General features: G+C 32.3%; 1 protein-coding gene across 10 annotated transcripts in view; it reads left to right on the plus strand.

Moving 5' to 3' along the window:
• Positions 1–23,323, plus strand: part of Akap9 (A-kinase anchoring protein 9) — a 137,303-nt gene that overhangs the window by 7,724 nt on the left and 106,256 nt on the right. For 7 of the 10 annotated variants that reach the window (XM_058582873.1, XM_058582874.1, XM_058582879.1 and 4 more), the window contains exons 2-7: positions 12,216–12,461; positions 12,986–13,030; positions 16,449–16,502; positions 16,879–17,052; positions 18,002–18,157; positions 18,929–19,126. In XM_058582873.1, the coding sequence (XP_058438856.1) occupies positions 12,216–12,461; positions 12,986–13,030; positions 16,449–16,502; positions 16,879–17,052; positions 18,002–18,157; positions 18,929–19,126 (873 nt within the window). The remainder of the gene's footprint in view (positions 1–12,215; positions 12,462–12,985; positions 13,031–16,448; positions 16,503–16,878; positions 17,053–18,001; positions 18,158–18,928; positions 19,127–23,323) is intronic. The other 3 variants (XM_058582875.1, XM_046455172.2, XM_058582877.1) reach the window with 2 other exon arrangements.

A 23,323-nucleotide genomic window follows, 5' to 3' on the forward strand; every position in this document is an offset into this window, starting at 1 on the left:
CTACAGTTTCTTTCTCTAGCCACTCCCTAGCCCCTCAGCAACCCTGGGATTGAGCCCAGGGGCTCATGCATGCTAGGCCTTCTATTTCTTGATATTGCATATACTATAAAATTCCTTGTTGTTTACTAAGGATTGTTCATTGTGGGGGCTCAGTAATTAGGTTTTATTTATTCCTCAGAGGTCTCAGTTTTATTCAAGTTGGTGTTTCTTTACTAGTTGTTTTCCCCAGGGAAGATAGAAAAAGGAACCAATTATAAATAAAATACTAGTTCAAGAATCAAATTTAATGTGTGAAAAGTGTGTGAGGGAGATGTGGGGGGTGGTTGCCATAGATGTGGTCAATGATCTCAGTTAACTTCCCGCATCATTGATATTTTACTGAGTGCATGTGTATATGTTGATTCCTTGAAAGTTGAATAAATTAGTAGATGCTCTAAAGATCAAGGTATTAGAAAAGGTGTAAAAACTGCATTAACAAATGTGCACTAGGAGGACATTTTTTAAATGAAATAATGGGTTTTAGCTAAAAGTCACAGAAATTCTATTTTGTACTAATAGATAAATATTTTTGGTGTGAAATCTTTTATATTTGTCAAACTAATGTTTACTTTTGACTTGCATAAATTCCTTTTATAGTGAACTACATGTCTGAGTATTTCTAATGACTTTCATTTTTCTGCTTCAAACAACCAATATCAATTTTTAAAATAAAGTTTGACAGAAAAAGTTTAATTTGAGATTTATTTTTGTATATGATATTTATTTTTTTGTAAATTAAAAGGATGAAATAATATTTTAAATAGGTCTCAAGATTTTAATTTTATGAAAGAAGAGTCTATATTTATTTTTTTCCTAGGATATGAACTTAAATTGTTTTAATGTTCTAAGTTTTCTCTATCTCATGCACCATCATATTTTCTATGCAGAGTAGTATCTATTTTGGGACGCATCTTGGTTGAAAAATCCTTTGAACATTATGGGATTATTTTTTTATACTCATAGCCAAATCCCAAACCTAATTTTTTTTTAATTCAAAATCTGCCTCATTCTATTCCTGTCTCACACCCTAAGAAAATCAGGCCTAACTCGCCTTTTATGTGCTTTTTTTTTTTTTTTTTGACTCTCTTAATTTTCTCAAGTTGATTCTGTACATTGTCACTATCATGATCTTAAAATGTTCCTTTAATTTTGTTACTCAGGTATTTTCAGTCTTATTAATCTGTTTAATATTTATTTGACCTCCATGCAAGTCGGTGTAGATTCAGGGATAAAAAAAAAACCCACAGGCCTTTCCCTAATGTTTTCACATTCTAATAGAGTAGAAAGTCAACCACAATACAGTAAGTGAAGTGCAGAGAATCATTTATTTACTCATTTGATAAATACATTTGTGCACTTATTGCTTGTTATATCTTGTGCTAGACTGTAGAATGTGAAAGACATGGAATCTGCTAAATGCAAGCTTCATTTAGTTAGTAGGCAGAAACATAAACAGATATTTATAAATTTAGGAGTGTAATATAATTCTGGATCTATGAAAAACACAAGGGAGGAATATCTGATTCCATTTGGCAGTTAGAGAAGGCTTCTTGCATGGATAAACTCTGAATGAAGCCTTGAAGTTTTGAGAAAAACTAGGTGAAAAAGGAGAGAGGTGTGGGTAGAAACTTCAGAAAAATGAGACAGGAAGAGTAAAGCACCTAGGTATGGAACAGTTTGACTTCCTTGGGGGAAGGTGTACAAGAGCTTGGTATTATTGGAGTATAAATGTATAAGCAAGATATGGCAAGAGATGAAGCTAAATAAGGTAGGTCTGGGCTCTATCCTGAGGGTCTTGAATTTCATGTTAAGGAGATTTTTATCCTGAAGGTTGTGGGATATGTTGATGGGTTTTAAGACAAGGAGTAATATGGTTATAAATACTTTCATTCATTTAAATTCTTACATTTAAAAAAATTATTTTTAACTGATACTTAAAAAGATTGAGTTTCAGATTGATCCATTTTGCAGCTGAAAAAGATTGAGTTTCAGATTGATCCATTTTGCAGCTGTATGGAGGATAGAGTTGAGGGTAAAACTATTTAGAGGCTGTTGAACTACAATTGAGAGACAGTAAAATAGGAGTCAAAGTGTGGGGATAATCAAGAAATATAGAGAGGATAAAATCAGAATGTGATTGGTTGGTAAAGGAGAGAACATGGATAGAAGGTTGGTGTTATCACTAAGAGAAAAAGAACAGTTTCAGTTGTTGACTTCAGGCAAGATTGGGAAATCAGTTTTGGATATTTTGTATTAGAAGTTCCTTATGAGACATCTGAGTGGAATTTTTAAAAAATTTTGTTGAGAAAAGTATAACCTATAGTGGCTAACCCAGATTTTCTGGCATTAAGTGTGACTTTGTCATTTAGTGGCTATATGTCTTTATGAAGTTACACTTAACCTCTCTGTAACTCAGTAACTCATCTGTAAATGTTGGTACTGGGGTTGATGTGAAGATTTAGCCTTTTAGTATAAAATACTTTAGAATATTGTCAGGCTGTAAAAAGTCTTAAAGAATTATTAGCCATTCTTAAAATCATTGTCATGTTGGAATTTAGAAGATTAAAGCTATATAGCAGAAAACTAGAGTAGAGAAATATGCTGGGATCAGATAATGAGGGGCTGTATGTATCACTTAAAAGTAGTATGAATTTTAACCTAAATATAGCAGAAAACTTTTTTTTTTTTAAAGTGTGTTATATCTTAACCTCTGAAAGGGTTCTTTCCAAATAGTTTATTATTTTTAGGTAGGTATGCTGCCACCAGGTCGTAGGTATGTGTTACTGTTGTACAAATGAAGCAATAAAAGTATCATTTTTTTTTAAATGAGGTATTGATTTGATTAAGATCGCTGAATATAAACAGTCTAATTCTGGTAGGACTTCTTTGTTTCAAAACAAAAATTAAGATTAGTTAAGATGAGGTAAGAGAGGATTGTTGTAAAAATGCAGAGATTTCAGAGGAAGGGCGGAGAAGTGTAGTAGGGCCTCAGAGAATCTGAAAAGCCATGGGAAATTGATGCCATTCTTGCCACCATTTCTTATCTCATTTCCATATTTTTGTATATTAACTTCCTTTATTTACACATCAGTTTGTGTAGGAACAAAACTTATAGGATGAATTTCCAAACCTATGCTATATAGTGGAGTGGTTTCCCATTAAATACATTTTTAAAAATTTTTTTAAAAGGCCAAAAGAAAAAAAACCAAACCAATATATAAACAGTGGAAGCAAATCTCATAAAATAAACCACTATCCAGTGGTTCCCAAATTTTGCTGTACACTCGAAGCTCCTGGTAAGCTTTTTAAAAATTCTTTTTACTGTTTAGAACACGCCCCATGCCAAAATCAGAAAAATGATGGAAACCAAGTCTCACTATTTTAAAAAGATTTTCAAAGAGCAGAAAAGTTTAAAACCCATTGATAGAGCCACTTTGCATGATTTTGCAATACTTGAGTGATTATATATTATGACTTCTTATAAGCCAGGTACTTTACTTGGTGTACTTCTGTAAGGATTATTTAATGCCAGAAGGAAAACTGGCTGTATTGGATATAGAGAAAAGTGTCTTGGGCCGCAATTTATCTTGTAGGATGATCATGTGTACTGTAATTTAGAGGTCATTTTAGTGGTGTGGTTGTAATTACATGAGGATCAAATTATGCACTAATTTTAGAATCCTTCATACAAGATATCTCTTCTCTATAACCTTTCTGGACAGCTCTGCTACTTTCTTGTTCCCTACTTTCAAGATAAGAATCTAATTGATTCACTCCTCTTATCAAAAGAGGGTGAAAACAGATGTCATGGATGGTAGGAGTTGTAAGTACTGGCCAGTTCCCTCAGAAGGAAGTTCTACATACTTTAAAAGTACTTCAGTGTTTCACCTACAGAAGAATGCATGGTAAATATATATATATATGATGAAAACAAGTGAAAAAAAGACCTCTACACCTATCACTTAGATTAAAAACATTCATGTACCAATGCATTAAAATCTTTATCTAATTCCACCCCTAGCACCTGAGCTAACTATAGTTCTGAATTTATCATCACCTTGCTTTTTATACCACATATGTGTACATAAACTATACTTAGTTTTCTGTTTTTGAACTTAATGGTGTCATTATGTAAAGTCTTCAATGATTTTCCTTTTGTTCAATATCATTAGAGCATTTTCACTCCTGCAATAGTATCCCATTATAGAAATTTATCTCAGTGTCCATTCTCATCAGTGAGCATTTAGGTCATTTCCAGTTTTGTTACTGTTATAAATACTACTACTGTGTTAGGTTTTGTCTACAAGTGCCAAGGGTTTAGAGTTGTATAGAAATCACGAATCCTGTGTTCCCTTAGTCCTTGAGTACTAGAGAGTGTCTTTGAAAATGAGGTAGAAAGAGGGAGTGAAATCAAAAGCAACCTGGTGAGGCTGGGGTTGTAGCTCAGTAGTACAGCACTTGGCTAGCAGGTTTGAGGCACTGGGTTTAGTCCTCAGTACCATACAAAAATAACTTAATAAAATGGGAATTGTGTTTATCTACAACTAAAAAATGAAAAAAGCAAAACTTGTATTTGTTAATATTATCTACATGGTTTCAATATATAAATCATCAAACAGACATCCCTGGGAACTATTGATGAACACTGGATACCCATTGACCATTAACATGAATCACTGAACTGAACAGAGGTAGCAGTTCTTTTTTTTTTCTATTTTTTTTTTTTTTTAGTTGTAGATGAACACAATATCTTTATTTATTTCCTGTGGGGCTGAGGATTAAACCCAGTGCCTCACACATGCAAGGCAAGTGCTCTACCACTGAGCCAACCCCAGCCTAGTTCTTGTATTTTTGAGTTGATATTTCCTGCCAAAACTATATGCTTACTGCTTACCAGAAGGAATCATTTATAACCTAAACTTAAAAATTAATAAATAATAAAATAGCGTGCATGACAGTGAAATGAAGCAGAGGTAGGTGGTATCTGAATAATACTCTTTTGGATGTGATTTCTAGTAGGTATATAGTTTTATTATTCTTTAAAAAAATAGTTATTATTGAAGGTGGAATGGCAGTGGCGGGAGAAGATAGCCTGAGACATAAGCATACAAAGACTGAGTACACTATCCCAAGCAGCAATTGTAAATGATATTCTTGCTAGACATTTTCTATCAAGCATCTGAAATGAAACTCTCACATTGATTTGGATTGCCCTAGAGCCAGGAATACTGGATTCAGTTGACTTCAGGCTAAAAAGAAAACACGCTTGGTTTTCATCATAAACATAGGAACCAATGTGATAGTAAAATGAAATGAGACTCCAATATGAAACTGTAGCCACTGCTTTAGCATTTATCATTTTGTTCCTCACTCTGTCTTGGTATTCTAGTGCTAATATCATTGTATTGATTCATGGAAGAAACTGAAAAGATTGTTTCATGACCTAAATTTTTTGTTGTGTATGTTTATATGTGCATATTAGATACAGAGATCTCTGTGTGTGTGTGCATATATACTTACATGCATCTATATGTATAAAATAAGCAGATGTAAATGGAAAACATAGGCACCATAAAAAATAGTTATAGTAACACATGGAACCATGATAATATTATCAGTGAATATTCCTTAAAGATATGTAGGGGTAGAAGGCAGTAAAGATCTTTCGAAGAAGAAAAAAATTACCTGTAGTCTCATAATCTACAAGTAATTATTTTTAATAATTTGTTTTAATTTTAATAGTTTGTTTATTTTAAAACTCCACTTGATTCATTCTATGCAGTTTTGTGCTCTTATTTTACCCAGCTTTATACTGAGAACATTTTCCCACATTAGAATTTTTTGAAAATTTTTTTGACAGCTGCATAACATTACATTGCATTAAGTAATATAGCCATGTGTAGCCATGGACCTGAATGTATCATCTTAGGGGTTTTTTTTGTTGTTGTTTTGTTTTGTTTTGTTTTTGTTTGTTTGTTTGTTTTTGGTTAAAGAAACTATGTAGGAGTTCTGAAGTTCTGAGAAATAATGCCTATAATTAATGCCTAGAGGTGCCTCTTCCACAAAAAATCAGTTTTTAAAAATTCAGCAATTATTCAGAGCTTATATGCAGTCACTGTTCTAGACTTGGAGTGTATAATGATTGATTTTTATTAAAAATCCCCACCTTTCTGGAACTTTCTAGTAATTTGTTCTGAATGATACTTAATAACATGAGAATAAAATAATGTTTTGGTAATTTTATGTACTTAGATGTGATTCGTTGTGAACACTGAATCATTCCACTTTTTCTGTATCCTATACCATTTTTCAGTTGGGATTATTTAGTAATAGCTATATACTGTTTGTTGACTTGTATTTTCAAGCAACAGTTTACAAATTTTCATAAGTAAAATGCTGGTTTCCTTAGAATTGCAGGTAAAGAAAGGAGAAAGGAAAGGAAATAATTGAAAAATTTTCTCAAAAAACCCCAAGACCTGGAGGAAATTTTAAATGATCCTTCTAATGTATCTCTTCATTATACAGTTGAAGAAACTGAATTCTCCTGATGTTAAGTGGCTTGTCCACTGTCACATAGCTAGTACTATATGACAGCCCAGCACTATATTATATGTAGTCCATATTGTTTTGAAATTCAAGAAATATTTGGGTTGTCTGTATACCCAGGCCATGAAGTACACAAAATTAAGATGAATTCCTTAAGCTACAGAATCTGTTTTCTTTTTAAACATGAAGGTGATCGCATTGAATGAGATTATAGGCTATAAATAGGTTTGGTCGCTCAATGATTTAAAGTCTTGTGGTCTTTTCCATTCTTGATTTCCTTAGTTTTATTTAGCACTGTTTTTTTCTTACAGTTTTTTTTTTTTTGAGGGGGGGGGGAGGGGGGTGTGTCTTGCAATTGATTCTGAGGCTGACCCCAAACTCCTGCATTCAAGAGGTCCTTCTGCCTCATCCTCTCAAATAGCTGGGACTACAGGCATTCTACTAGGCCTGGTTTGTACCTTTTTGTTATTTTGGAAAATATGATTCAGAGCATCCTAAAATGTTGCTTTTATCTTTGCTCTCATTTGCCCTTCTTCAGCTGGTTTTTAGGTTAGTCGTTATAATCTTTTTGTTTCCATGGTTAGGCCACCAAAGTTTTTCTGTGATAGTTTATATAGCTTCTTGTTTATCATCCATAAAGGAATATTAAAAAGGCTTAATGACAGCCCTGAAAAGAACAAATAGTCACCATAATTAGAATTATTTGGGATTTCTTCCATTTTCTACAGGAAAAACATAAAAATCACTTTTTATAGTTATTTTTAAATACTATAGAGATTACCAGATTACATATGTTTGTAACATTCTCTTTGAGGTATGTGCATTTTCACGTTTGTTTTTCCTCTCGTCAAAAAACACTTGTCAGTTTGTCGATTTCATTTGTTCATGTCTTTAAAATTAATGTTCTAGGATTGTGAAATACAATGAAAAAGGACCTAAAAATACATAGAAAGCAAATTAGTATAATGAAAGGTTGGATTTGGAGTCAGATACTCTAGTTCTGTTTTGTTTTGCCACTGGTTATGATATTGATCAGGTAACATTGATTTTTTAAAATATTTTTTATTTCTACACAATACATTTATTTTGTTTATTTACTTTTATGTGGTGCTGAGGGCCTCGCATGTGCTAGGCGAGCGCTCTACCACTGAACCACAACCCCAGCCCCTAACAAATTGATTTTTATATATCAGCTTCTACATTTTTGTCTTAGTAAGATGTTTTCTGACCTCTCCCCACAGTCCCACAAATTGAATTTCCATTGTATGCTGTCTTTAATGCATATACTTTCTCTTCAAAGCACTTTTTATAACTTAAATGTACATATTTCTTTATTTGTTTAAAATTATCTTTCTTACTGGATTACAATTCATGAGAGTTCTTATGTGTTATTTATCACTACATGCCCTGTCATAGCTCATGATAGGCAGTCAATAAGTATTTGTTAAATAACTGAACTATATACTTACAACCTGATATAAATCCAATTTTTATGCTTTCCAGGCATAAAACTACAACACATCTCTTTAGGAAGGCCCTTTTAAAGAAAATCAGGACAATACAGTTTCCTATAACACAACACACTTCTTCTCTCTCTTCTCACTGTCCATATATGTATATATGAACGATTGTCAGGCTTAAGAAATTGTGCTCTAACCCTTATTTCTCACTCCATTTAATAATAGAGTTTGGCATTATACTGTGAAGCTCTACTTTTGGGACCATGTGTTTCACTGATGTCTAGCACAGTGCCTGGCATGTAGTAAATAGTCAGTGGACACACAAAAACCCAAACAGACTTCAATTAGTCATTTATTTTTGAAGGAACATTATAAAAACTTGGCATGTTTTTGTATATAACATTTTGAAAATGTATTGTTTTATTGAGAATGATCATTTATAAAATTATAAATATTGAGTTTAAGGAACTCAATATATTTATATTCAGTTGTTTATTCATGTTCTGGTCAAGATAAGACATTTACTTGTGATCTGGTCTACTTTTGAAAGATAAATATGTGAACATAATATCTTTCCAGTAAATCTTGCAACTATTTCTGTGACTACATATGTTAACACTTTTATAATTGGCTTCCAAATGACAAACACAGATGGCTGTAGTCTGAATTTTCAGCATGTTTTAGAATAAATGTTTTCTCAGTAATTTAAAGTGCATCATTTCAGTATCAGATGGTTATCTAATTGATTCAGATTTTTTTGTTCATCTGCTAGCTTGCCATTTTTCAAATTTAAAATAAAACTAAATAGCTGTAAATAATTGAATACATGATACGATATTATTCCTTTCAAATTTTTATAAAACAGTAGTCTTGCCAGAAAGCTATTGTGGATATTATTTTTATGAGAAACTTTTTGTTTTGTTTTAGTTTTCTTGGTGGAGGAGGGAGGTTATAGTGAGAAGGATTCTTTTTATGTTCTTATTCATTTATTAGCCATTTTTGTAGTTGGTCTATTTAATAGTTACAGTAATTCCAATCATATATTTCCTCTTTTTAAGGAACAAAGAAATTTACTTAGTCTCATTCTTTTATCTTTCACCTCTTAAGAGTGATTCAAGTAATTTGAAAATTGTTCATTTTAATTTTGAAACCATGGAACATTTTAATAAAGTAGAATTAGATATGCCTTTTATATGATCTTGCTTAGTGTGGTGACTTTTCAATAAAAGATAAATTATCCTTTTAAAAAATTTGGCATAGGGGCTGGGGATGTGGCTCAAGCGGTAGCGTGCTTGCCTGGCATGCCTGCGGCCCGGGTTCGATCCTCAGCACCACATACAAACAAAGATGTTGTGTCCGCCAAAAACTAAAAAATAAATATTAAAATTTTAAAAATAAATAAATAAATATTAAAATTCTCTCTCTCAAAAAAATAGATTAAAAATTAAACTATTTATTTAATATTGCTCTAGGCTTTTAATATATAGAAGTAGGGAGGAAAAAAAGTCCTTGCCCTCATGGGGTTTACCTTCTGGTTAATTTTTCTGAAAAAATAATATGACTCATATAATGAGTAATATAGGCCTAGAACAGTATCTTTTTAATTATTCTGTAGAAGTGATTCATTCTAAATACTATAATGGAACTATTTCTACTTTTTATTCCATATCAGTGTGCTACTTTTTGCATTTAGTAACAGATATTCTTATTTTGGAGGTTTTTTTTTTGTTATTTTGTTATTGTTGTTGTTGTTTAAATCAAACTTTCCATTCTTTATTTATTTATCTTTCATTTTGTGCTGATGGTTGAACCTGGGCCCTTTGTGCATCCTAGGCAAGCACTCTACCACTGAGCCACATCCCCAGACCTAAGTCATTCTTTCTATAATGCAAAGTTAATAATTTTTTCCTTTGTTATATATTTGACATTTGAATAAATATTAGATATAAATTATTGATATAATCTAACACTTGGAATTTTAAGCAAAATCTTCATCTTTGCCTTGATAAATTTTGCTGACTAAATATATTCTAATGCAGAAACATGATATTTCAATAAGTTTCTGAGTATAAATATTATAAATGTCATTATTAGTATTTATTTTTTGGCATTGCATTCTCTCTAAGGGATGTTTTTAAATAATGCTCCTGGATTTCTGATTCTATTTATAGATAAAGTATTTGCCAATATTCTAGTTAGTTTATTTTTAAGAATGATCTGCTATGCTCCAAGTAGTTCAAGTACATTCCAGCAGCTTAATAGTGTGCAAATAGAGGCAACTGGTCTTGCACCTGTTCCTCAACACACTGTGTAGTTACTAAATAACTGGGGAAAATGTTAAATGTGATATATTTTTATACTCTGTAAGTATAATCATGAGCTATTCTGACTTATGAATTAAATATCTTTATTAAGGGAATAGGACATGTTTATATGATTTTCTTCATCTATAGCAGATAATTTAAGTATAAAATGTTATTTATAAATAATGTATTTGCCGCATATTTTGATAGTAACATTAGCAAGATTGCTTTAATACTTTAGATAATAAGAAACTTATTTGCTGTCTTTGTAATTGGTCTGGTTAATAGTTATGGTAATTCTAGGCAGATATTTCCTCTTTTTAAGGCAGAAAGGAACTTAACATGTGGTCTTCTTTTTTCTCCTCTTAAGAGTGATTCGGGAGCTCAAATTAAATTTAAGAAGTCTTTGTCAGTAGTTGCTTTATATAAAAATCAGAAAACTTACTGTATTTTAAAAAATACAGTAATAGCTCAGCAATAGATCCTTTGCCTAGCACGTACAAGGCTGTGGGTTTGATCCTCAGTACTACATAAAAATAAATAAAATAAAGGTATTGTGTCCATCAAAAAAAAAATTCTTAAGAATAAATAAATAAAATGTAAGTGAGCAATAGGAAAAATACCTGAAATGTGAACTCCAAATGTCAACAAAAGTTGTTAAGGTTGTAGTTTTCCAGAATTTACCTATGCCTATGAATATAATGATGTTTAAATTCATACTGGATATAATCATTGAAAGCTATGAGCCTGAGACTTGCCTTTTCTTTTTAAAAATGAAGTGTAATTTTCCTTTCATGAAAAGAAATAGATATGCTACAATACTACTTTATACCTGCTATTATATCACAAAGTCTTTAATAGCAATTGCTTGCATTGGTATTTTTAATATAAGTTCACCATAATTAGTCTAGTGTTACCTGGTATATAATATGTACTTCTGATTTTAGGTGGTAAGAAAATATTTTAGGTCTTAAAAAACTTTGTATAGTATAGTAAGAAAGTTTTTACCTTTTTCAGTTTTCTTTCTGCTTATGATAACGAAAATCTGTTTGATGCTTGTCTGTCTTTAACAGTCTTTTATTTTGTCCATTTTTTTTCATAGCCTTCAGCAACCTCTAACTAAAATTTCAATAATAGATTTATCATTTCTTTTATTTTCAACTTATCTCTTAAAAGAAATAACAAGTGATATTAACTTTCAATTTATGCCAGAGATTCCATCTCCTTTTAAAATAAATTTAAAGAAAATACACTGTTTAAAATATATTAAGTAAATGATAATGTATCGATGACTAGAGTTTGGTACAAATTCTGATGATGACAGACAAATGATAAATGGTAGAAAACACTGCTGTTTAAAATTTTAAGTTACTTGTAAGTTTTTCCAACTATAAATATGGCTGCAGTGAGCATTTGTATAGCTAATAGGCTAATTATCTTTTTTGTATAAAAGATAATTATAGACGATATCTTTTGTATAAAGTAGTAGAACAGAACAAGTGTGTTTGGAGCTCCTTGTTTTTGTGTGTATTTTCATATAATCTTAAATCCAGAGATTATACTGTGAATGAGAGTCCCTCTATTCCCCTATTCTAGTTATAGAATAGTTATTCCCCTAACTCAGCTAATTTCCTCTTCTTTAGACTTGACATGTTCATTTCTTACCCCTCAATATTTAATAAGTTCATTCACAAGTACCTAGTTTTACAACCTTTACAACCCAAATATTCAATCCAATAGTTATTCTGAAACTGTGAAGTCATCTATATTATTATCATCATTTTAACTTGGTGATAGTTTGATCTTTTAAAGAAAGTGATCCCAAAGAAAAATTATCATTGATGTTAATGATACTTTTTTCCTGTAGCTTGCCCAGTTTCGACAAAGAAGAGCTCGATTGGATGGACAAAACCCTCATAAGAAGCCAAAAAAGAAGAAAACCTCAAGCAGTAAAAATGATGTTCATGGCTTGAATATTGATCAATCAAAGAGTGAGGAGATGTTCATAAATAGTTCTCAGGGTGTTGGATCAGCCGTGATGCCTGAATCCACAATAATGAGAACTCTAAACAATGAAGAAATGCTTAAGCATGAGCAGGTCTTTTCTGTTGATGTAAGTATTCATCCAGATTTTAAAACATTCTACCTCTAACTAGAAAGTAGTGGCAGTGAAAAGTCATTAGCATCCACCTGATGGAAGCTTGACAAAGTCATTGACTTTTTAAAATCAAGAACTGATGATTCTTTTAAAGAACTTGGACTTTTCTGATGGCATGTTAAGGATTTAGTTTTATTTAAAAGAGTTACATGAATTAGAGGAATGGTGTCTTTGATGCTTTTGGCTTACAGATGACATCTACTATATATGTAAAAGTTCTTGGTACTTTTGTATTTATAACAATGCCTTGTGATAAATTTTATATGCATTATTATAAGTCATTGTAATTCATAATGAAATGAAATTTTTAAAGATTTGGATAATTTTTACTAGTTTTTTTAATAGTATTTTTGTGAATTTTCTATCATTGTTACTAACAGCAACGTCTTAGTAAAGCAGGATTTTTTTTTTTTTGTAAAGTATGATATTTAGCAGGGGAAAAATGTCATAATTGTAATCATGTTTTACTTTTGTTTTAGCCGGAAAGTGAGATTTCAACCACAGCAGATGATTACACTTCGGAGGTAAGACTAACATATCCCAATTAAAAATGTCATAGATAAAATTGATATTTTTTTGAAATTATTGATTGTTGGTACTTTATTTCTTATAAATTTATATGTTTCTATATATATTTAATATAATTTAAGTTAACATAATGTAATATAAATGGATTGAAAAACTGAAAATTATATTTTACTGCTGTATCTTTTTTCCAGTCATTAGCTAAAGTCTTAACTGTTTGAATTGCTTAATCCTTAATTATATAGCAGCCCTATTTTGGTTTTTAGGAAAGTTGAGTCTGCATTTCTAGGATCCATGACCATTTTAAGATAGCCATTTAGCACAGTAAAAATTTTATAATTAGTATGATTTTTATAGTAATGCTTTTTACAAATGTTTGAATACTAGTGTGTGTGTGTGTGTGTGTTGTGTGTGTGTGTGTGTGTATATATAAATGTTTATTGGAATTAATGTTGCTGTAGTGTTGTGCGTATGTGTGTGTGCATGTGTGTACGTGTGTGTTACTGGGCATTGAACTCAGGGCCTTGTACATACTAGGAAAGCACTTTGTCACCAAGCTACATTCCCAGCCCTTTTTCAGTTTTATTTTAAGATAGATTCTCACTAAGTTGTCCAGGCTATCTTTGAACTTGTGATCCTCCTGTCTCAGCTTCCTGAGAAGGGATTAACGGTGTGCATCACCATGCCTGACAATGATGATTTTTATTTTAGGTGATAAACTATAAAATAGGCATTGGTCTCTTAAGAAATACCTGCCTTCTTTATATGTTTGCAATAAGTATCACTTTGTTATCTTATTCTTTTTAGATATGATTGTCATTTCTTTGCTCCTAAATTTAGAGTACATGGAAAATTATTCTTTACTCTAAATGTTTAAGCAACTTAGTATATTTCATAAGTCTGAATTTATTGTAGACTTCTAATAGAAAAACTATGTCCTTTTTTTTTAAGAGAGAGAGAGAGAGAGAATGAATATGAATCTTTTTTGTAGATGGACACAACATGATGCCTTTATTTTATTTTATTTTTTAATGTGGTGCTGAGAATCGAACCCAGGTCCTGCCCATGCTAGGCGAGCACTCTACTGCTGAGCCACAATCCCAGCTCAAAAAACTATGTTCTTAAATTAACATATTACAGTTTTTATTTTTGTTGTTTGGATGTGGGTGTGTGTATGTTACTGGGGATTAAACCCAGGGGCGCTCTCCCACTGAGCTACATTCCCAGCTGTTTTTATTTGAAACTGACTTTCTAAGTTGCTCAGGCTAGCCTTGTACTTGCAAACCAGAATTATCTCAACGTTATCCATGGTGTGGTTGACTCTGAGGACCTGCCTCTGAACATCTCCCAAGAAAATGCTCCAGCAGAGCAAAATCTTGAAAGTCATTTACAAAGATTGTTAAAATTTGCCTTGAGCTTTTTTCTGAGCTGGCACAAAATAAAGAAAACTACAGGGAAAAAAAATGTCAGAGGCATTCTCTTAAACTCTCTAAAACCTGGAAGCTCTGAGGACTCCCAATAACTACTGATGCCTTTCTGAGCTGCTTGACTATCATACCTCCCAGTCTGGAGGTGAGATCACTTTTCTGTCAAAAATGTCTGTTGCCTGAAGAAGACTCAGGTCTCATCATGATGAGAGAAAAGATCAGATAGCAACTCTGCTTTCGTGGAGTGGAGAAACAGGGCTTTCAGGTTGTGTATTGATGAGTATTGCATGCTGTAGCTTGGGGAATTTGGTGGGAAGGCCTGCAACTAACTAAAGATGAGGATGAGAAGAATAAAATGGAGAGTGAGGTGAAGTTTGAGAACTCTTCTGCAAACTTATGAAAGAAATCTTAGATAAGAAGTTGAGAATATTAGTTATGAAGGTTGTGACAATCCTCCAGTAGGCTGTCTTCAACCTGCTGCATTGTGACTAGCACTCAGGGCTGAACAGCGAACTCAGCAGATCATAACAGTCCAGGCACTTCAAGACAACTGTACAATGGGCAACATGATGGCCAGAAAGTACTTGGAGATAGATCCTAACCAACTCATTGTGGGGCATTATAAATATGTTTAAACTGAATTAAAGGAGAACTAACTGAATATTTGCTATAGAGGTATTAGATATAACTATTATACTGGATAAATAATTTATGTAATACCGATAACATGATATTTGACATGATCTTTGATGATATTTACACATATTCATTTTATTACACTGTTACTTCAAAATAGAAATTTTAGTGTGTACTAAAATCAGAATGTGTCATTTCTGAGTCATGAAAAACTAATTGAAATTTAGAAGTATTATAATTTGAAAATTATCACAAGTGACTTTATATCTAGAATTAGTATTCCTACATTCTTGTGGTTTTTCACCAATTACAATAATGTGTTAACAAAAGCTGTTTTTTTGCCTTCCCTTTAGCTTTATTTCTCAGAGATTATTCTTAGAATAAAAGTAGAGCAATCAAACTGATTTTTAAAAAGTCTCTTAGTTAGGACCCTCTCCCCCTTTTATTTGGCAGTTGTGGGTATTGGGCCTTGCACATGCTAGGCAGATGCTCTACAACTGGGCTACATCTTCAGTCCTAGGATTTTTACTTTTTAATGTGTCATGGCTCATACAGACTTAACCCTAACTCTAGACATTCTGACTAGTCTGTCCTACATATTTCAATGTTAACAATTTCATTCTCCTGGGTTCTATTAACATAGAATTGTGAAGGCTTAAGATATGGGCAGGAATGTGGGCAGGAATGAAGTTGGTTTTTGTACTCTTAGTGGTAAAAAGGCAATTAAATGATTAATTGATAAGAAATTAATTTCCCACTCCATAAACCCTATATACATAGTCTATCATCCTCCTTTCTCTTACTACAAAATATCTGTGCTACAGACAAGTGGTGATATGTTAAAGAAAGCCCCCACATCTGTCTGGATTGGCATGACTTGCAGTAGTACTATCCCCAGAGGAAAGTTCTTAGGGGAGTGTTCTTTACCTCTTTATTTCCCTTGGCTTGCTTACTAGCCTTTAATAAAATTTATTACCAGTAAATGGTTTTATTTGAAAATAAATAGGGCTTAATTTTAAAAATATATTTAGCTAATTTTAAGGAAGCATTTTGTAAAAGAAGATCTAGTAACTTGAAGCTTTTAGTTATCTTTCTGAAGACTAAATAGGAACTGCACTTAGAACTTCAGTTACTTAAATGAAAGTGTCTTTTGCAGTGTAAGAACTTAGATGTTTGAGGAATGATTGACATTTGATATGCCTCTTAGATATTTCAGTTAAATATAATCACCATATTTGTTTTGCTATTAAGGCATTTTCCCTAGATGCAAAAGATACACAGTTAGTAGAAATATTATTGTTAGGTAAATAAAATTTGGTCTATCATAATATATCAGGAAATTGTTTTTATACAGGTAAATGATTGCTGTAATGTGGTGAAAACAAGAAAGCCTACCAATTTATTAATGGTACAGTATATAAAACTACTCATGATACTAATGTTTTTTATTATTTAAAACCATTTGACTTACTAACCAAGCTTTCTTCTGTATGTAATTCTTTCTGTATGTGATTTCTAAAAGTTATTAGATCTTCTTTACTGCTTAACAAAACAAAGTTACCTCATTTTCATTATAACATGGAATTGGAAGAAAATTTGCAGATATGCTGTTTAGGTGCTTTTAAGGTAATATCACATTAATAGCAAACCAGATTGCCATAGAAGTGAACTTCAAAGTGAAGAGTGATGTTTTAAAGTGGATTTTGCTATGGAATTCAGTATTCGAATTCCTCTCTCAGGAATGTTGCTAGTACTGAATTATTAAAAATATTGGATTGATTTAGGAAGAAGAATTTGGTGTCGTTGATTCTTATTCTGAACAAGGCGCACACTATAGTGAGACTCGCCTAGAGTTGATAGAAAACGAATTAGTTGGGAAACCTGAACATGAGCCCGAAGAACTGAACAGAGAACTGGAAGAAATGAGGGCCACTTATGGGACTGAAGGATTGCATCAGGTACATTTACCTTCTGTGGCTTTTGTTTGCTACTCACAAAAACAAAAACAGGAATTTTTTTTTAAATATTTATTTTTTCATTTTTTTTAGGTAGACACAATATCTTTATTTTACATTTATGTGGTGCTGAGAATCGAACCCAGTGCCTCACGCATGCTAGGCGAATGCACTACCACTTGAGCCACATCCCCAGCCCTCCAGGAAATTTTAATAATAGTTTTTGTATTTAATGAGAATTACAGGTGTTAACTTAAGATTATCTCATTCACGAGAAAAATGGGGTTCTTGCACATAGTATTAAGAATCCCATTTTACACCTAGAATTCAACTAATAGGGGTAACATGTATGTTACTTTGTTTATTTAACTTAATAAGATAGAGTAGAATAACTTTAGTGATTTCAGGACAGATGTTTTTCTAATGAGCCTGAAAGAAAATTGTGGTATAAATCACATTTTTAAAAAAATGATGACTTAAACCCATTAAGAATGTCAGCAAGTCCCTGTAAATATTCTCTGCAGTTAGAGTGACATCTCTTGTATTAAGTAATCAGTTGTGAACTCAAGATGAAAATAGGACATTAATGAGGATGACAGAATAGATTTCAGTTTCATCCTCTCCAAAAACAAGTTGGTGGTGTTGCCTGGTAACAGATTGGGGGAGCTCCCCAATATAAAGGCATTTGCTTCTAGAATTAGATATATAGAAAAGCCAGAACAAGTGAAAATTTTTTGCATGTGCACATTAATTTCTTTCAGATTGATTTGGAAATAAAACAAATTTCTTAAAGCTCATAGCTTTCAAATGTGGGAGATATCATACAAATTGTAAGAATTCCACTAATGTGTTTTGAATCTCATATTTTTTAAAAAGTTGCTTGTAATAATGATAATCAGTTTTATGTAAAATATAAGCCTAGAATGTAATTCTTTTCACTGATTTCCTTTAGTTACAAGAATTTGAAGCAGCAGTTAAACAAAGAGATGGTATTATCACACAGCTCACCGCCAATTTACAACAGGCAAGAAGGGAAAGGGATGAAACGGTGAGAGAATTTTTAGAGTTAACGGAGCAAAGTCAAAAATTGCAGATTCAATTCCAACAAGTAAGTATTACAAGTAGAACAAGACTTACTCAATTTTTATAATGAATTTTTTAATTTTTTCACTTTCTAGAACAAATCTGTTATAAAGCCATTTGTTTATTCGTGCTGGAAAAACTAGTGAATAAGTGTTATGTTAATCAAGAATGTAATTTATACTTCTTGGGTAGTTTCTTGCTGTTGTTTTCTTTGTACTTCTTCCCTGTCTCTATTTAAAAATTCTACAAAGTCTTATCAGGTGTATTTTTGCAGAAATTAACCTGCAGTTACACCCTACTTTTTCCAACCCTGGTATGGTTTTATGTTAATTAGGTTCTCAATTATAACTAGACTGACAACTGGATATATTCCATTTATCTTTAGTTGGAACTATAATCTAATTGCATTAAACAAAAGGGAGGAATTTAAGGTAAGAATACAGGCTTGTTTATAGAACTTAAGGGCAGAAATACAATCAGAACTCTAAGAGAAATTGGAACTAGAGTTTGAAAAGTCATCAGGAATCCAGGAAGAACTTTCAGTCCGCATTTTTCTCTGCCTGTCTGCCTGTCTTATTTCTCCTATTTTCTCAGCTTTATAATGTGAAAGGTAAATTCTTTGGCTCATTACCCAAAGTGCACATGACCTATCAGCATGTTGACAGCATGGAAACATGTTGACTGAGATCGTAAGCCTATGAAGTGAGCATAGTTTCCAGAGAACCCCTGTGGGCTGAGGGTATGATAAAGTGTCACTTCAAAATTTAATATTTTGAGGTTTCTTTCTATTTTCAAGTTACAGGCTAGTGAAACTCTACGAAACAGCACTCACAGTAACACAGCTGCAGATTTACTGCAAGCCAAACAACAGATTCTCACTCATCAACAACAGCTTGAAGAACAAGACCATCTATTAGAAGATTATCAAAAAAAGAAAGAAGACTTCAAAATGCAAATTAATTTCTTACAGGAGAAAATTAAAGTATATGAAATGGTATGTGTATCTTAAGGAAGTCAACCTACTTGTAGCAGCTTTGTAATTAACTTTAAAGTTTTTAATGGAGTGTTTATCTTTTTTTATGCATATGCACCACAAAATTTCATTATTGAGACAAACTCTTTGAGTATATAAAATAATATATTTCAAAAGCATTGAGAATTTCGTAGTAATAGTTTTAATGATACTACTCATTACTCTGCTCCTTTTTTTTAATCGGTTGTTCGAAACATTACAAAACTCTTGACATATCATATTTTATACATTAGATTCAAGTGGGTTATGAACTCCCATTTTTACCCCAAATACAGATTGCAGAATCACATCAGTCACACATCCACATTTTTACATAATGCCATATTAGTAACTGTTGTATTCTACTACCTTTCCTATCCTCCACTATCCCCCCTCCCCTCCCCTCCCCTCCCCTCCCCTCCCATCTTCTCTCTCTACCCCATCTACTGTAATTCATTTCTCTCCTTGTTTTTTTTTCTCCCATTCCCCTCATAACCTCTTATATGTAATTTTGTATAACAATGAGGGTCTCCTTCAATTTCCATGCAATTTCCCTTCTCTCTACCTTTCCCTCCCACCTCATGTCTCTGTTTAATGTTAATCTTTTCTTCCTGCTCTTCCTCCCTACTCTGTTCTTAGTTGCTCTCATTATATCAAAGAAGACATTTGGCATTTGTTTTTTAGGGATTGGCTAGCTTCACTTAGCATAATTTGCTCTAGTGCCATCCATTTCCCTGCAAATTCCATGATTTTGTCATTTTTTAGTGCTGTGTAATACTCCATTGTGTATAAATGCCACATTTTTTTTATCCATTCATCTATTGAAGGGCATCTGGGTTGGTTCCACAGTCTAGCTATTGTGAATTGTGCTGCTACGAACATAGATGTGGCAGTATCCCTGTAGTATGCTCTTTTAAGGTCTTCAGGGAATAGTCCGAGAAGGGCAATAGTCCTTAAAAGTGATCTGCCTATGTTAAACTGAAGTCTCAGGAGAATCTATTTTTATAACTAGGATTTCTATCCTTTTTCCCCCAACTAAATGTATTTCTTCTTATTTTAGCTATGATTATAAAATTCTGAAAAAGAAATTTTGTAAATTTAAACTAGAAAAAAATGTGGTTGATTCTTTTTATTCACTTGAGTTATATTCCAGTTTGGGGGAATTATTTAGTCAATAAGTGCTCCTGGTAGGAAATGTATCACATGGATTGTAATCTTTAATCTTAAAAACAATTCATGCTAGTAGATTCCATTTTTTTGTTTGTTTGTTTTTTTGAGAAGTTGAAGTTTAGATGTGATTTGCCTGAAGCTGCCCCATTAACAGGTGCCAGAGTTGAAATTCTGAGCTCCTTGCACTACACTGCACTCTGATCCTTGCCATCTCTGTCCTCTTTTTTGCTCTATGAGAGCTGAAACAAGGCAGTGTGATCACCATGTTTGAATGTAGCTGAACATCATTTTACAGTAACTCAAATTTCTTGCCATCACTCTGTGTGTGTCTACAAATGTCTATGAAAGCACCATTGGTATGGATTTGTGGGTTTCAAATAAATTTGAGCAAGTAAGCAAATACAGAATTTGTGAATAATGAAGATGGAGAATACATATAATACAGCATATTTTATAAACTTAGAAGATTCTACAGGAAGTTGAGAAATTACCAAGACAAGAGTATTGTTTGGATAACAAAAGCGTTAACTAGCACTTATTAAATACTTACTCTATAACAGGCAATATTCAAAGCCTCTTACACATATTAATGCATTGAATCATCACTACAACCTATGAGATAAGGGTACCTTTATTATTTACATTTTACAAATGATGGTACCAAGACAACTCAAGATGAAGGAAATAATCCAGGTGCAGAAGTGATGTATTGATAGAGCCAGATTTCAAAGCTCAGTTATCTGACTCCAGAGACTCCTCTTTGAAAAATAGGAAATGTACAAATTAAAATTATGAGAAGGGCATGCTTTTCAACTAAGGTAATTTAAAGATTATGCAAGTGTTTACAGAATACCTATTCTGTAGTAACCCTTGCAAAAGATATATGATGAACCTTAAGATGTGCCCTTTCTTCACTGAACCCATGGAGAGGTGTGGCATGTACACAAGTTACCACAAAATAAAAAGTAAGTGCAGGTAACAAGTGTTATGAATGTTTTGACGAGGTCTGCTTTATGAGGAAAAGATTCAGGGTAGACATCAGCAGAGAGGTAATATTTGAGTTAGATCTATAAATTGGAATAATGTGTTATTTATATTTTGTTTACCCATAAATTGGTATAATATATGGAACATAATATATGGAACAGCTCAGCTATTCAATACCTATTTGGTAATCAAGAGAATTGTTTATGAATTCATGACAAATAGAGATAGGCAGGATATTCTTTGTGGGGTGTGGAGTGGGCATAAAGACCCAGGCTGAAATGTTGAAAATGTATAGGGAGCCAAAAATAATTTACTTAGAAAGCAATAGGCTTTGGAAGTGTCTTTCTGGAGAGTAAGAGTAGAAAGACAATCGAGGCCTAGGTTGAAAGTGCCCGGATCTAGGATTTTATTATTTCTTATTGTCACTAGGCAGTATAATTTCAGATTATCTAAAATTTATGTAATTCATTTTTGTAATGAAAATAAACTGTTTATTTGAATGTTAGCAATAATACTTTTATTGTTCTTATTATTATATTTTAATTTCTCAGTTTTTAAAAAATTTAATCCCTTTGAGAAGTAGTTCTGTCAGACTGATAGTCAAAGGCTCATTATCCTAATCCTCCAAACGTCCTGTGTTATAGTAGTCACAAACAGGAAGTATATTATTCCCCACTCTTTCAGGTGTAGTTCTAAAAATAGAGGATTACATCCTTGTCTGAAGGGCTGTCAGTTTTGTAACATAGGACAAGTGATTTAAAACCATGTAATTTGAAAAAAGCTAAACAAAGAAAACTGTGAATTTGTGGTGTTTAATAGTTGAATGAAGAATTATGGTTAGTTATTTATTAATCATATTAGGTGTTGGACAGTGTTGAATTAAGTTATTTTCTTTTATGAGGAGTGTTCCTTTCATCTTATAGAAAATCAGGAAATAAAATTATAACAGATTTTTATATCAATGTTAACATTTTTCAAAACTAGTTGTTATTTAACAGTTTAGCTAAAATTGACCATCATGAACTGATTTTACTTTTTTAAAAATTTTTTTAGTTGTAGATGGACACGATATCTTTATGGATTCATTTATTTTTATGTGGTGCTGAGAATTGAACCCAGTGCCTCATTCGTCTCGTGAGGCAAACACTCTCCCTCTGAGACCCAGCCCCAGTCCTGATTTTACATTTTATATAGGTTCCAAATGATTTATAAATTTCTTTCTAGTATATGAATATATTTGTATAAATCTCAGTAAAAATAAAATACCTTAATTATTTTATTTTAGCCTCAAACACGTTCTGGGAGATAGAGAAAATTTATCTTTATTGTACAGACAGAAATAACAGGATTAACAGATTAAACTAATTTACTATTGTTGCATTCTAGTGTAGAAATTAAGAAGGCTCAGCACTTGGTAATAACATATGATGTAATTGGAAAAGGAATATGTGACACTAAGACAACAGCTCATAGTCTCACTCAAGAGGCTGCACAAGATAACCTTGGTTTATGTAGTGCAAAATTTGGCCTTTATTTGTTGGGCTCAGAAGTCATATTTTTTTTCTTGAGCTATATCAGAGGTGAATTAGTTCAAGAGGTTAATGTTTAAGTCTAAATATAAGACTGTGAATTTACAATAAGAAATAATTATCACAAATTTCAGATTTTAAGCTCATTGGATTTTATTTTCTTTCTATGGACAGATGAATTTTAAAAGCCAGGTAATAATTTAAAAAATTGTTTATTAAGTATTAGATGAAAAGGGTGTTGGAGGAATCAGATGTTCAGTGGCATGAGGTTGAGATAACCTGTTACATCCATCTCAGAGTAGTAATGTTCATGTCTGTAGACTAAACTTCTTAAATGCTCCTCGCTGTAACTCCCAACATTGTTTTCTGCATGAAGTATGGTTTTTCGAGAGGGATCAGACTTCTCAAAGGTTGACGGTGCGTTGGTCTTCTTCCAAGAACTATACTCAATTGATCAATGCCTACATTTTCTTAGTACATTCATTCAAGGCGC

The sequence above is a fragment of the Marmota monax genome, unplaced genomic scaffold (assembly GCF_021218885.2).
Source record: "Marmota monax isolate L192 unplaced genomic scaffold, Marmota_monax_Labrador192_F-V1.1 WCK01_AAM20220418_F8-fsc00264, whole genome shotgun sequence".
Classification (NCBI taxonomy): Eukaryota; Metazoa; Chordata; class Mammalia; order Rodentia; family Sciuridae; genus Marmota; species Marmota monax.